Genomic DNA, 14,723 nt, shown 5'->3' on the forward strand with positions numbered 1-14,723 from the left:
ACCAAAGAAGTCGTCACTAAGAAGGAAGACTTAGAAACATTTAAAATGAAAGTAAAACTCACTGCCCCTCACTGCAGTGCCTATGCCACACAGGCCGCCGCTTGTATCTGTGCCCCTTCAGTATTGAAACAAATAAAAATACGGTATTGAGGGCAAGTGACCCAGGTAGAAGGCCTCCCAGGCTCGCCCCTGTGCTTGCAAGGCAATCTGTTCTTCACCCCTTCCTCTGCAAGTGCCTGCCTGAGAGCCTGCAGCTCTGTCCAGCAGACAGCTGGCAGGAACTCAGTGAAAGCTCTATGTGACACATACACACCCTGCCCCTGCCGCCCACCACACAGGCCAGGTCCCTGGCAGGAGCTCACTAATCAGATGCCAGCAGCGGGGGGGGGGGGGGGGGGGGGGCCTAGGGGTGGTGTCTCACCCTGAACCAAGGAACTGGCCCAGGGGTCTGCCCAGTCCTCTGGAGGCTGCAGGCTGACTGGCTGATCTTGACCTCCTGAAGGGCGGGGCCGGTCCGAGAGGAGGAGTCTGTAACTCCAGCCTAAAAGCGAAGCCACTCAGGCTTTGTAGTCCCCACCGATATCCAAAATGGCGCTGGCTGCTGCGCGTCGCGTTCTGCTGCAGGCCGGTGCGTGGCCAGGGCGGGAGAGCTGGTGCACGGCCTCACAGAGGGCTGGGCGTGCGGGCGGCGGTGGCGAGAGTTAGGGCGTGCTTGCTAACATGCTCCCTGCTGTCCGCAGGATCCCGCCTCGGCCGCAGGGGGGCCGTGGACGGCGCGCGGCGCTTCTCTAACAAGCGGGTGTTGGTGGAGAAGGAGGGCGAGGCAGGTGAGTGGGAGGAGGACACGGATTAATGTCCTCCGGCTCCTAGCCCAGAAGCTCAGTGTGAGATCCGGCTGACAATGAGGGCTTTGTATTTCCAAACCAGTGAGCATAAACTCAGATTCTGTTTAAAACATAAGTACATGCCTAGTGGCTCAAATAATAGAACGCGTGAAGTTTTGGTTAAAGTTTCTAAAGTTATGCCCTGTTACCTAAACTGTTAGTTACGAATGATTATAGCTTGCTGTGGTGGCTCCTGCTTGTAAACTGAGCTAAAGTCAGTCTCAGTCACATGAGACAGTGTCTCAGAAATCCGACACGAAAATGATTGGAAGTATTTTTGAACATTTTCCTAATACTGGAGTGTGGCACAGGCCCCAGCAACTATTTTCCTAGTTAATGTTGGGAGCAGTAAGTAGGGTCGCCCTCTGACCCCAACAGAACGCCTAGGAAGCAGCTCCCTCCACAGGCAGAGGCAGGAGGATGGTGAAGTTGAGGCCACCCTAAGCTACATATAGAGCCTGTTTTTCCTGTGCTTTTTTTTTTTTTTTTAGCGGGTTTGGGGGAGGAGAGTGGGACTTTCCGGACAAGTGATAATGCGTTAGGAAGAAAAACCTGGGAGAGGAGGACACAGCTGGTCCTCTCCTAAGTCCACTGGAGAGAGGTACCTTAATAGTGCAAACTTTGTCTAGCATGTGTCAGGCCTTGGGTTTGATCCCAGTACCACAAACGTAAATAAGTAAAATTACTAGGGGGGCTGGAGAGATGGCTCAGCGGTTAAGAGCACTGACTGCTCTTCCAGAGGTCTAGAGTTCAAATCCCACCACATGGTGGCTCGGTAATGAGACCTGATGCCCTCTTCTGGTGTGTCTGAAGACAGCCACGGTGTAATTATATACAATGAATATTTGAAAAAATACTACAATGGGTAGAGGTAATAACTATACCATGGAAAGTCAATGGATTATACACATTACTATCGTGTGAGTGTCTGTGTGTGTGTGTGTGTGTATGTTTATATGTGAGTGTGTGTAAGTTTGTGTGTATGTATATGTATGTGTGTGCATGTTTATGTGTGTGTGTAAGTTTGTGTGTATGTATGTGTGTGCATGTTTATGTGTGTGTGTGCATGTAAAATTTTAAGTAATAAGTAATAGTGTATATACATCCAGTAAAACAGCAAAGCAACTGGTTTGATTGGTTTATTTGGGTTTTATAGATCCAATGGTACCTATATTTCAAGGGCAAAATGAAAAGACCATATGTCCCTTTAGCTTATGGGGTTTTCGTTGGTTTTGTTTGCTTTAGACGTGGTTTTATTTATCTCTGCCTGGCCTGGAACTCATTATGTCACCGAGACTGACCTTTGAACTTAACCCACCTGCCTTTACCTCCCAAGACCTGTGATCTTAAGTGTTTGGCACATTGGTTTTTTGGCGGTTTTTTTGTTTTGGTTTGGGTTTTTTTTTTTTTTTTTTTTTTTTTTTTTTTTTGTAAAATTTATTTTATTTATGTGCATAGGTTTGGGGGGTTGGTTTTTGTTTTTCTTTGTTTGTTTGTTTGTTTTGCCTGCCTGTATGTTTTGGCCTGTTGAGGCCAAAAACAAAAGGATGTTAAATCCCCTGGAAGCGGAGTTACAGTTATAAGCTGCCAGGTAAGTACTGGGAATTGAACCCAGGTCCTCTTGAAAAGCAACCAGTATCCTTAACCACTAAGACATCTGTCCAGCTCCCTCTAGCTCCCTCTTTTAAGTCCCCAGCACATACACACCCTAAAGCCTGAGCATTGCTGTCACAGAAATAGTCTCTTTCCCAGCTGATACAGGGTCTTTTGACAGGGGTTCGTTCATCTTGTGTGAAGACAGGCTCTTTGGCCTCTTTCGCCATTTCTCCAGTGTTGCCTGGCAGGCCCTTCCAGGGGGCACAGTCCTCAAATCAGTTGTGCCAAAAGCCAGGGGCATTTATGTTTGGTTTTAGATTCTGCTCAAATCACCATTCAAGAAGCTGTTACCTGCTATGCACCTTGCCCCAGGAAGTTGCTGACTTCACCCATGATGACTATCTCTTCTCTCTTTTGTTAGGTCATGTTCACCTTTCGCCTAGTTACCTTTCCCCCAGTGTCCACTGTCCTGTCAGACTTTTCAGAAATTTTCCTTCCAACTAAACGTGAGGTGTTTGTCCTATGCAGGCCTGTAACTGGTCCACAGTCACCTCTTCCACTGAAATCAAAGGTCGTAAAAGAACCCACTTGGCACCTACGTCCTCAGCTGGCTGTGCCCCTTGTGGTTTTGGGAGTCCTTGCAGCAGTGCCAGAGGATCGTAGGCTGAACTTGGTGGCTGCCCGAACACTGGAGATTGGCCCTCGCTTTTGCACTTAGACCACAAACAACGGACAGTGGAAGGGCACCTGATTCGGGCGTTTTCAGCTTCAGTGGCAAAATGAGTCTGAGCTGAGCCCCCCTGTAAAAACCTCTTTGCATATCTGGGTCTGAGAGGTTTCCGTTGCCTCTTCCTCTGAGGACTTGCTAGTACAGAAGAACTCACACATTGATGAATTAAAGATAGGAAAGATATAAGGACAGGCCGATCAATACGAACAGCCTCTTGCAAGATGTCAGTCACAGCACAGATGGATCCGTCTCTGCCGCCGACTCCTTGGTGTCCTTTGAGGCTTAAGCCACAGTGCAGTCTGCTCCTGGTGGAAGTGACAAGCAGCTAGAGTGTTGTCAGGGAAACCTTTACTCCTAACTAAAGTAGGTTCCTCGACCGATCCTAATCTCCAGGCAGGTGAGCTGCCTTAAAATCAGATGCTCACCCGTGGATAGCAGAAAGATGGGGAACACTCAGAGGCCTGAGGCAGGTGCCCCTCAAAGACCACCTGTTTCCCAAGCCCTTAGGACTGGGTGGCTTATGCCTGGAGAGCTGTGCAAGCTCGGCGGGTGCAGGATACAGCACACTGCACTGATTTGTAAAGAAGCCCAAAGCCATGGACAGGAAGGACTGTGCTTCCTCTAAAGCCTCCAGGAGGCTCTGTGCATCTTCTGGCCTTTGGTACTGCTCGTCCCTTGGTGTCCATTGGCCTGTGGGTCTCTCCCTGAACCCAGAGCTTGAAAATTTTATCCGACTTGCCCTTGGAATCCTGTCTCTGCCTACAAAGGGCTGGACTCACCAGTGAGGGCCTTGCCTCTCCAGCCTTTATGAAGGTTCTAGGGATATGAACCCCAGGCCTTATGCTTAGATGTCAAGTGCTTTATCTACCACCCTGGGCCTCTGCCAGTGTCTTTATATGGCCGTCTTGTACCTCTCCTTTCATGAGGACAGCAGTCCTACTGAACGTAAGGCCCATTCTAATGTGACCTCATCCTGGCACACGGTTTGTTTGAGACAGGGTCTCATGTAACCCACCGGGCTCTGTAAATGTTTCCGCTCAGGTGCAGGGGCATCCTGGGTCTTGGAAGCCAGGAACCACACAGCTCTGAGGGGAGAAGGTGTCCCAGTGGAGGAGCGTCCTGAGAAGAGCAGCTCCCGGGGAGGGGATCCCCAGCTGAGATCAGAGCTCCCAGGAGCAGGCAGCAGGGAACTGAGCAAAAGGCAGGGTATAAAGGAGTTCTCAGGGTGGGAAACTTCAGGGCAGAGTTTTCTGGATCGAGGATGGTGAGGTTTCAAGTCCTGAGCTTCCCAAGGGGTCGGCAGGGTTTTTCACTCCCTCTAACCTGCCTCACACCCATGGGTTGGAATAGGAAGACTTTCCTGGCCATAAGCAGTTTTGGCTGAAGCGCCGTCCCTGTGAGCTACTAGTGGAAGCTGGAGAGGAGGTGTCACCAACCTGGACAGCTCATTGAGGACAGCTCCTGTGGTGGCATTCTACTGTGGCTGCAGGCTGGGGCCTGTACTTTGACAGCTCTTGTGGCACGCCACCCGGGGACTATAGCATCCATCTCTGTTTAACCAGAAAGGACCTTGAACTCCTGATCCTCTTACCTCTGCGTCCCACAGAGCCATCTCTCCAACCCTTTTGTTTTGGTTTTTTTTTTTTTTCTTTTTTTCGGAGCTGGGGACTGAACCCAGGGCCTTGCGCTTGCTAGGCAAGTGCTCTACCACTGAGCTAAATCCCCAACCCCCTCTCCAACCCTTTTAAGGATATTTTAAAGTTCACTCCTGAGGAGAATTTGGCCCAGTCTCCAGGTCAGGGAGTCTTTCGAGTATAATCTGGCGTTAGTAATTTTATGTATTATTTTGAAATGGGGTCCTGCGCCCACTCTGCTTTTCCTACCTCAGCTCTCTGGTGCTACAAGTAAAGGTGGGTTTTTTGTTTGTTTCATTGTTCTGTTTTATATTTTGTTTCTGTTTATTTTTATGTTTTCTGTCTAGAAATGAAAGCAGATTCTGTAGTTGGAAAAGGGGGTTTCTTCTGTTTTTGAGGCAGGATCTATGTAGTCCTGCTGACCTAAAACTGAAGTCTGCCTGCTCTTTTAAAGGTTAAAATTGGGGGCCTGGAGAGATGGCTCAGCGGTTAAGAGCACTGACTGCTCTTCCAGAGGTCCTGAGTTCAATTCCCAGCAACCACATGGTGGCTCACAACCATCTGTAATGGGATCTGATGCCCGCTTCTGGTGTGTCTGAAGACAGCTGCAGTGTACTCATATAAATAAAATAAATAATTCTTGGAACTTGTTTGAAGACCAGGTTGGCCTCAGACTCAGAGATCTGCCTCTGTCCGTCTGTCTGTCTGTCTATCTATCTATCTATCTATCTATCCCTGAGCCTACTGGGTGGTGGGGTCAAAGGTGCACACCTCCACACCCAGCCCCTGTCTGAACATTTTTGGGTATTTTTTGGGGAAGGGGGCAGTTAAGACAGGGTTTCTCTGTGTATCCCTGACTGTCCTGGAACTAGTCCTGTAGACCAGGCTCGCCTCAAACTCAGAGCTCTCCCCATCTCTGCCTCCTGAATGCTGTGATTACAGGCATGTGCCACCACCACTTGGCCTGCCTAAACTGAGACTCCAAATTCTGCAGTTCCAGTAGCCAGGCTGAGGACCAGGGGTGGGCAGGTGTGGCTTGGACTAAGCCCTTTTCGAGGATCCCCCTCTTTTATAGGAATCGCAGTGATGAAGTTCAAGAACCCTCCAGTGAATTCCCTCAGCTTGGAGTTTCTGACAGAGTTCGTCATCAGCCTGGAGAAGCTGGAAAATGACAAGAGCATCCGAGGTGTCATCCTCACTTCGGTATGTGCCTGTACAAGCCACGCTCACCCTCAACCCTGGCCGTGGGAGGACTGGGCCCCTGGAAGATCTGGAGCCCTCTGTCACTGCGCACTGAGTCACCAAGCAACCCTGATCGCCACTAGGGACCTCTAGGACAGTTTCCTAGAAAGCTGGTTTCCAAGCACTTGCCTGGAAAAGTCTTTTTTTATTCTCCTGTTGTAATTCTTGTCTCGGAGGTTTAAAACCTGGCCTCTCTCAGCTTCTGAATTGTTTTGCTTGGCCTCACACTAACTCTGGCAGGCTGTTCTAATCGTCTGTCTCCTTCTCATTCTCTGGCTCATTCTGTCTTCACCCACGTCTACCTTGTTCTCTCTTCAACCTGCCTCTGTGAAACTCTTTCAGCAAAACTGCCTCCTTCCTTTCTCCCTCTCTGAAGTAGCTCCCTTTCCTCTCTCTTCTCATGAGGGTTGAGCATATCCTGTTCTGTCAAATCTTTCTCTGATTTGTCACATTGTCTGCCACTCAATTAGACATCACTTTTAAACGTGGATGCTTCTTTCTACGGTAGTCGTTACCTTCATTGTTTGGGATTAAAGGTGTATGGTAAGGCTGAACCACACTACAACCAGAAACAACTTTTTGTCAGTAAATAACACATCTTAGGGTTCACTGTGTGACCAAACATTCTGCAACTTACCAGGCCTGGACTGTCCTCAGGAACCTGCTGAGCGATCTCCATGGGAAATTTGCCTTTCTAGGTCATCTAGTCATTGACAAGCATGGCCAGGATCTCCCAGGCCAACTTCTCCCCAGGGGCTGCAAGTGTCTGAGCCAGTCTCAGCAGGAAATAAGCCTCAAGAGCATGAGTCTACTCTTCGGGGTTTCCTAAGTTAGGTATTAGAAGGTAAATTCTGCCACTGAATTCTTTTTTTTTTTTTTATCCCAGAGCTCAGGACCGAACCCAGGGCCTTGTGCAGGCTAGGCAAGCGCTCTACCACTGAGCTAAATCCCAAACCTGCCAGCTGAATTCTTGAGGGGAGGCTGGCATAGCCCACAATGCTGGAGAAAAAAGAGTTCACGTCCTCACCGAGGGGAGGTTGTACAGTGGATAAGGAAGTCCTCAGAGTTTTGGTCCTTGGCCAGACTGGGCATCATCACATCCCCTACCCTTTTCAGTGTGAGGACACAAAGTCAGTCCCTTTGGTCCTGTCATGGGATTCAGATTCTTGTATCCCAGACTGGCGTCCAACTTGTTATATAGTCAAGGCCAGAATGCCACTGTGCCAGTCTGTGGGGCACTGAGAACCAACCCAGGTCTTGGTGGTTGCTAGGCAAGGGCTCTGCCCACTGAGAGACACACAGACACATGCACACACACATACACACATCTCCTCCTCCTCCTCCTCCTCCTCCTCCTCCCTCTCCTTCTTCTTCCTCCTCTTCTCCTCTTCCTTCCCCTTCTCTTTCTCTTCCTCCTCCTCCTCGTCCTTTCTTTTTGGGAATGATGCTGGAGATTGAAGCTGGGGACCTCTGTATACCGTTCCACTACTGCACCACTTCCCTCAGCCCCGTACAAGGTGGGGTGACAGTGCCACCACCTCTCTAAGTAGGCTCAAAGCACAGGTGTCTCCCTGTGCTGTGTGCTACAGTAATATAGAGGCCAGACTCATAAATGTGCAGAAGCTAACAGTCATCACACCCCAAAGTGCCGGGCTACCTAGTAGAGAAACAATCACTACCCTGGACCATTAACTCCTGTGTTTATCACCACTGAAACTATTAGACTATTTTTTTTTTCGGAGCTGGGGACCGAACCCAGGGCCTTGCGCTTGCTAGGCAAGCGCTCTACCACTGAGCTAAATCCCCAACCCCCACTATTAGACTATTTATTGAGCCTTAGCAGTTCATCTCACAGTTCATCTCAGCGGATATCGCTGCAGACCACCTTTAATGCATGTAATCGGTAGGGCTACGTTAGTACTGATAAGCATTAATCCACAAACTGCCAATTACATTAATTACTCTTATCCTGTTAACTCCTAGAATTTGCTGTGGCCCTTCTGTGTTTTTGCCCTCTTCGTTAGTCTTCATTTACATGATAACACATAATGACCCTCCAAAGGCGTGCATGTAACCTAAGCCAGTACCACTAACTGGAGTCCTCTTGACCCTTCTGACCTCTGGCCCAGGGTCTCAGTTAGGGTCTCCATTTCTGAGAACATGAGCAAGGCAACTCCTATGAAGGACAACATTTAATTGGGGCTGGCTTACAGGTTCACAGATTCAGTCCATTATCATCAAGGAGGGAGCGTGGCAGCGTCCAGGCAGGCATGGTGCAGGAGGACCTGAGAGTTCTCCATCTTGATTTTACTGTAGCCAGGAAAAAACTGACTCTTCCAACTGGGCAGAACTTTGAAGCCCACCCCCACAGTGACACACTTCCTCCAACAGGGCCACACCTCCTAATAGTGCCACTCATTCCTGGGCTGAGCTTTTCTTTTTTTGCATGCATAGGCATATATGTATATATGATATATATATGTGTGTGTGTATGTGTGTGTATGTATCTGTGTGTGTGTGTGTGTATGTATGTATGTACACTGTCACTGTCTTCAGACACACCAGAAGAGGGCAGCAGATCCCAATACCTATGGTTGTGAGCCACCATGTGGTTGCTGGGAATTGAACTCAGGACCTCTGGAGAGCAGTCTGTGCTCTTAAACACTGAGCCATCTCACCAACTCCGACAAATGTAATTTTAAAACGAGCTTCTGCTTCTGTGTCATCCAGAATACACCCTGAGAAAAGTGGAACTCGGGGGACAAAACTAGCCACTACAGGGAAGACTTGGGAGGAGTGAGCCACCAGGTACCGTGAAGGACAGCTTGAAGTTAGAGTTGGATGGCGCAGTTCCTCCGAGGCCCCAGCGCAAGCCGGAACTAAAGTCCAGGGATCACAGAGTAGCAGTAAGGCTTTCTGACCTGCAGTGAGTCAGCTGGGGACTGGAGCCCCAGTCACAACAGCATTAATGACTGTACCCGACAGGAAGTTAGCTGCGTATCTACATCAAGGCCTGGTGTGGATACATAAGGAGCCCCTGTGGTAAATCCTAGGAAACGAAGAGAGAGCACACCAGAACCATTTCTATAGATCGATGGCTGTGGCTCATGGCTTAAATCCTGACTCTCAGATTTAGGAGCAGAGTGCAGGAAGGACAGGCAGGCAGATCTCTGAGCTCCAGGACAGCCAGGACTACATGAGGAAACCTTGTCTCAAAAAAAAAAAAAAAAAAAAAAAAAAACAAACAAGGCGCTGGAGAGATGGCTCAGCGGTTAAGAGCACTGGCTGCTCTTCCAAAGGTCCTGAGTTCAAATCCCAGCAACCATATGGTGGCTCATAACCATCTGTAATGAGATCTGATGCCCTCTTCTGGTGTGTCTTAAGACAGCTACAGTGTGCTTATATACATAAATCTAAAAAAAAAAAAAACAAAAAACAAAAAAAAAAAAACAAAAAAAAAACCAAAAAAAAACAAAAACAGGGCTGGAGAGATGGCTCAGTGGTTAAGAGCACTAACTTCTCTTCTAGAGGTCCTGAGTTCAATTCCCAGCAACCACTTGGTGGCTCACAACCATCTGTAATGGGAACTGATGCCCTCTTCTGGTGTGTCTGAAGACAGCCACAGTGTACTTCTATATCGTTAATAAATAAATCTTTAAAAAGCAAAAACACAAGCAGAGGGAAAGGGAAGAGAATACTGGAAGTAGGACAGATCACACAAATATTTATAGACACCAGAGGTAAGCATTTGAATGTGATTTGGAAGTCTAGAACCCATCAGATCTATCGGTGGAACCTGGAGTGCTTTACTTTTCTTCTCGTGAAATCTGACTCACGACCATCTAGAACTCCAGCCCCAGGGGACCTGACACCATCGCCTGACATTTTCAGGCACCAGGCACATACAGACAAAACACTCATACACATAAAAAATTAAAAATAAAAGTTCAATCTGCTGCTGCCTTCCAAGTGCTGAGATAACGGACATTTGCCACCAAGACTAAGCTTTTTGTTGCTGCTACTGTTCTTCCATGTGGCCATTGTCCTGTCAGCCCTGTCCCTTCTGCCTTCCTCTGCCCATGGTGGAGATGACCCACAGGTCCATTGTTCCCAGTCTCGTTAGAAGCATCTGAGTTGGTCATGCATAGTGGTGCACACCTTTAATCTCAGCACTTGGGAGGCAGAGGCAGGTGGATCTCTGAGTTCGAGGCCAGCCTGGTCTACAAAGTAAACTCCAGAACAGCCAGGGCCACACAGCGAGATGGGGTGTTGGCGGGGGTGGTGCTCGTGAATTAGCACCGTTGAGTGTTTTACCTTACAAAACAGAGATGCATTTCATGAAATCACTGAAATCAGACCACAAGTATTGTGCCTCAGTTCATGCCCAAGAGAAAATGGACTCAGCTGTAGCTGTAACTGTTGACTCCAGAGTCACAGAGGATGTCTGTCTGTCAGGTGCCAAGAGCATCCAGTTGCTGCACCAGTGCTGCCCTTTAACACATCTACCCATGAACTGAGAAACCATGCAGAGGGACAGTCCCAAGCGGGACTTTTACCTGGAGGCTCCCCAGCCATTTCCCAGGCTTTGGTGCTGACCCTGACACAGGACTCTGCCCTTACCACTTTCCTGCAGCCCACTGTTGCTTCCTCCAGCTGTGTTCTCCCCACACCCGCTCTGGCAGCTGTGTCTGACCTGAAACTTCCCACTGAGGGCCCACGTGTGTCACTATCTTGTTCTAGAGATCTCTTCTGCCCTAACACTTTGTTTCTGCCCCTGCTCAACCTTGGGAGTTAAATCAGAACTGTGACGCTAAACCTCAGGGATGACCGAACTCAGCAAGCCTGTGCTCGGTGTCTCGGCTTGGTTTGGTACCTGAGTGTCTCTGAGCGGTGCCCGCCCTTACCTGTTTCTGTGTGAAGCTAGGAAAGGACATTCTAGAAAGCAGTCAGTCGGGGTTGGGGATTTAGCTCAGTGGTAGAGCGCTTGCCTAGCACGCGCAAGGCCCTGGGTTCGGTCCCCAGCTCCGGGAAAAAAAAAAAAAAAAAGAAAGCAGTCGTCCTTGGCACCCTCAGTTCTGGACTCCTTGGAGGCACTATCTTACCACCCGACTTCACCCTGCAGGAGCGCCCGGGTATCTTCTCGGCTGGCCTGGACTTGATGGAGATGTATGGCCGGAACCCAGCCCACTACGCTGAGTACTGGAAGGCTGTGCAGGAGCTGTGGCTGAGGCTCTACTTGTCCAACCTGACCTTGATATCTGCCATCAATGTGAGTGCCCCTCCCCCATGCACACACCCACAGTTCTCAGGGACCTGCCCTGGGCCAGGGGACGCTCTGACCTTCCTGGGCCAGACAGACACAGCAGAGAAAAGGCCAGCACTTGGATAGCTGGAATGAGCCCTACGCAGATGTACGCTGAGGAGGTGATATTCTATTTGCCCTTGGGAAGGTAGAGAAAGAACTGGGGCTCAACCTCAAAAAGTAGGCTTCTTGCCAGATAGGGGCGATGCACACCTTCAGTTCCAGCACTCAGACAGCAGAGGCAGCCTGGTCTACACAGAGTTGCAGGACAGACAGCCAGGGATACACGGAGAAACCCAGTCTTGAAAACAAACCCAAAAATAAAAAATAGAATAAGATAACAACAACCAAGAAAAAAAGAAGAACCCAGATTCTCTGAGTGGGTTTGGCTCTGAAGATCAGAGCCATGGGGACTCAAAGTTAGGTCTTAGAGAATGTGAGGGCCTGGAGAAGACACACATGACTTGTCTCCTTATGGGGCATCACAAGGAAGACACTGGTATTTTGGGGTTCCCAGGCATCCTAGTCTCACTGTATGATAACCGCTCCATAGTCTGACAGCTATGTAAAATACTTAGCACCAGGTAAAAGCTGCAAAAGGAGAAGCAACTTGCTGTGCTATGAGTAATTTTTTGGCCCCCAAAAGCTGAGGAGTCATAAGCCAAAGCCTTTGAGCCTCTTCAGACCCCCCAGGTGCTGATCCGAGGTGCCAGTCGCAGCTTACAGACCTGCCAGACATGCTTGGCCCAGACGCCAGTGCAGAGCCATGAACTCTGACCTATCCTCAGCCCTTAGAAGCGTGGGCACCTTGTGTCCTGTCTAAGGAATATTACTGGGAACTGGAACGTCTCCTAACCGACCGATTCTCTTGCTTCTCTCCACAGGGCGCCTCTCCAGCTGGAGGCTGCCTCATGGCTCTCACCTGTGACTACAGGATAATGGCGGACAACCCCAAGTATACCATAGGATTGAATGAGAGCCTGCTGGGCATTGTTGCCCCCTTCTGGTAATACACGGGACTACACCCATACTTTATATTTGTGTCCTGGTAGGACATGCTCTCACAGCTCAGAAATGAGGAATGTCTTCATTGCAGGTTAAAAGACAACTACGTGAACACCATCGGGCACCGAGCAGCCGAGCGTGCCCTTCAACTGGGGACGCTTTTCCCACCAGCAGAGGCCCTCAAGGTGGGTTTGGTGGATGAGGTGGTACCTGAGGATCAGGTACACAGCAAGGCTCGCTCAGTGATGGCCAAGTGGTTCACCATTCCGGGTAAGGAGCAAGCAGTGGTTAGCTTTGGGGCAGGTGGTCAAGGGAAGCCCTTTCTCATCCTGGTGATCCACCCTGGTGAAACCAAAGGTGGTCACAAGTTGGGATCGGGAAGTAGGCTGTGCCACTGGTGTGTGTGACGCTGTGGTGCAGGAGAGACTGCTGGGGAGCAGGACTCTTACAGAAGGAGGGAGGCCGTTAGAAACACAGCTGGCCACACGGCTGCATGTGGTGAAACTGCAGGGACACCAAGGCGTTTTGGGGATTGACTTTGAGACAGGGTCTCAATGTGTAGCTAAGGGTTTCCTGAAAACCTGCTTACCCCGTGTCTCCCAATCTGGAACCTGTTCCAGGGTGGAGTACAGGCACGTGCCACCAGCTCAGTCATGGAGCTTTAATGTCATCGATTTCCCAAGTTACAAAGTGTCTAGGCGGGCCTCCTTGGAGCCCTCTTCTCTTGTGGGGCCAGTTGCTGGTCCCTCCAGGCACTAGCAAGCATTTACTGATTAGGAAAATGTGGTCAATAATAGAATTCAGTGAAAAGGCCTATTAGTTATTTGTGGGGCTGGAGGTCAAACCGAGGGCTGCATACATGCGCTGTACCACCAACTTGTGTGCCAAGCCCTAAAAAATCGACCTAAGAAAAACAAATTGTAAGATCCTGTAATCCTAACACTCAGGGGACTTAGAAGTGCTACACAGCCAAGATCACCCTGCACCACACGGAGACTGTCCCGGCAACAGCAGCAGTCAAAGCTCTCCTGCGGCATTCTCCTGCCTGCTCTTGTATTTATGTTGGTTTGTTTAGACAGGATTTCATATGTATTTCAGGCTGACCCTGCTGACCCTGGACTCCTAGCCCACGTTAGCTGCCCAAATGCTTTCATTCTGGTTTTCTGAACTCTCTAGGAGAGTCCATATCTCAGTACTTGAAGAACATGTGGCAAAGAGTGGGAAATGGCCCCAAATACTCCACAGGTGGGTTTCATAAGTAACCCCATTTTCTTCAGACCATTCTCGGCAGCTGACGAAGAGCATGATGCGGAAGGCCACGGCGGACAACCTGATCAAGCAGCGAGAGGCTGACATCCAGAACTTCACCAGTTTCATCTCCAGAGACTCCATCCAGAAGTCCCTGCACGTGTACTTGGAAAAGCTCAAGCAAAAGAAGGGCTGACCTAAGGGTGCCACACGGGTGTTTAGTTACACGTGCCTTCTAGGGACCCATGGTCCCAAGGATTATCAATAAGGTATTTTTCAATTTAAAAACTGTCTTAGCTCTTGTGTTCCTGACCTTAAATTGTCCTGGAGAGGTGGCTCAGTGGTTAAGAACACTAGCTGCTGTTGCAGAAGTCGCAGGTTCAATTCCCAGCGCCCACCTGGTGGTTCATAGCCCTCTGTAAAATACAGTTCCAGGGGATTCAATGCCCCCTCTGGCCTCCAAGGGCACTTCATATGACATGTGTGGTACACATACACACAGGCAGGCAAAGGATACGTGTGTGTGTGTGTGTGTGTGTGTGTGTGTGTGTGTGTGTGTGTGTGTGTGTTTGTGTGCGCGCGCGTGTCTGTCTGTCTGTCACAATAGTCCTGTTAGCTGGGTGGGGTGTGTAGGTCTCTCAGTACAGTGCTTAATGCTATCCCAAGAGCTTGATACAAGGCAAGGTGTGGCAGATGCGCTCGTAACCACAGTGCTGGGGAGGCACAAACAGGCAGATCCCTGGGACTCTGGCCAGCCAGGTAGTGACTGCCAGTGAGACACCTTGTCTAACAACAAGCTAGAAACTTCCTCAACCTCTGGCTTATCCGAGTGTACATGTGCACACAGAGAAGCTGGCCCTCCAAGCCTGGGGCCCTACGGCTGCAACTGCAAGCACCTTTCTGCCCCAGCCCAGGGCTGCTTATTCAGTGGTGCAGTCCTGAATTCTGAATTCTGAATTCTGGTTGAATTCCCAGAAATGCCAAAACAAAGAACAAAACTTTTCTAATCCATCACAAGCCTCTTTCCCTATAATTCATGCCTTTTCTCCAATCTCTCTAAAGAGGTTTTATTATCTTGTGCC

General features: G+C 49.4%; 1 protein-coding gene across 1 annotated transcript; it reads left to right on the top strand.

The window, feature by feature from the left end:
- Positions 1-583: 583 nt before the first annotated feature.
- Positions 584-13,929, top strand: Eci1 (enoyl-CoA delta isomerase 1). Its single transcript, NM_017306.4, has 7 exons — positions 584-628; positions 741-827; positions 5,920-6,047; positions 11,209-11,355; positions 12,273-12,394; positions 12,485-12,663; positions 13,671-13,929. The coding sequence occupies exons 1-7, from the start codon at positions 589-591 to the stop codon at positions 13,835-13,837; spliced, it is 870 nt and encodes a 289-aa protein (NP_059002.2). The 5' UTR covers positions 584-588; the 3' UTR covers positions 13,838-13,929.
- Positions 13,930-14,723: the final 794 nt, after the last annotated feature.

Source organism: Rattus norvegicus, chromosome 10 (genome assembly GCF_036323735.1).
Source record: "Rattus norvegicus strain BN/NHsdMcwi chromosome 10, GRCr8, whole genome shotgun sequence".
In the NCBI taxonomy this organism is placed as follows: Eukaryota; Metazoa; Chordata; class Mammalia; order Rodentia; family Muridae; genus Rattus; species Rattus norvegicus.

Coding starts and splice junctions, on each gene's coding strand:
- Eci1 (NM_017306.4), top strand. CDS start 589: ATGGCGCTGGCTGCTGCGCGTCGCGTTCTGCTGCAGGCCG. Junction 629..740: donor TCGCGTTCTGCTGCAGGCCG/GTGCGTGGCCAG, acceptor TGCTGTCCGCAG/GATCCCGCCTCGGCCGCAGG. Junction 6,048..11,208: donor GAGGTGTCATCCTCACTTCG/GTATGTGCCTGT, acceptor TTCACCCTGCAG/GAGCGCCCGGGTATCTTCTC.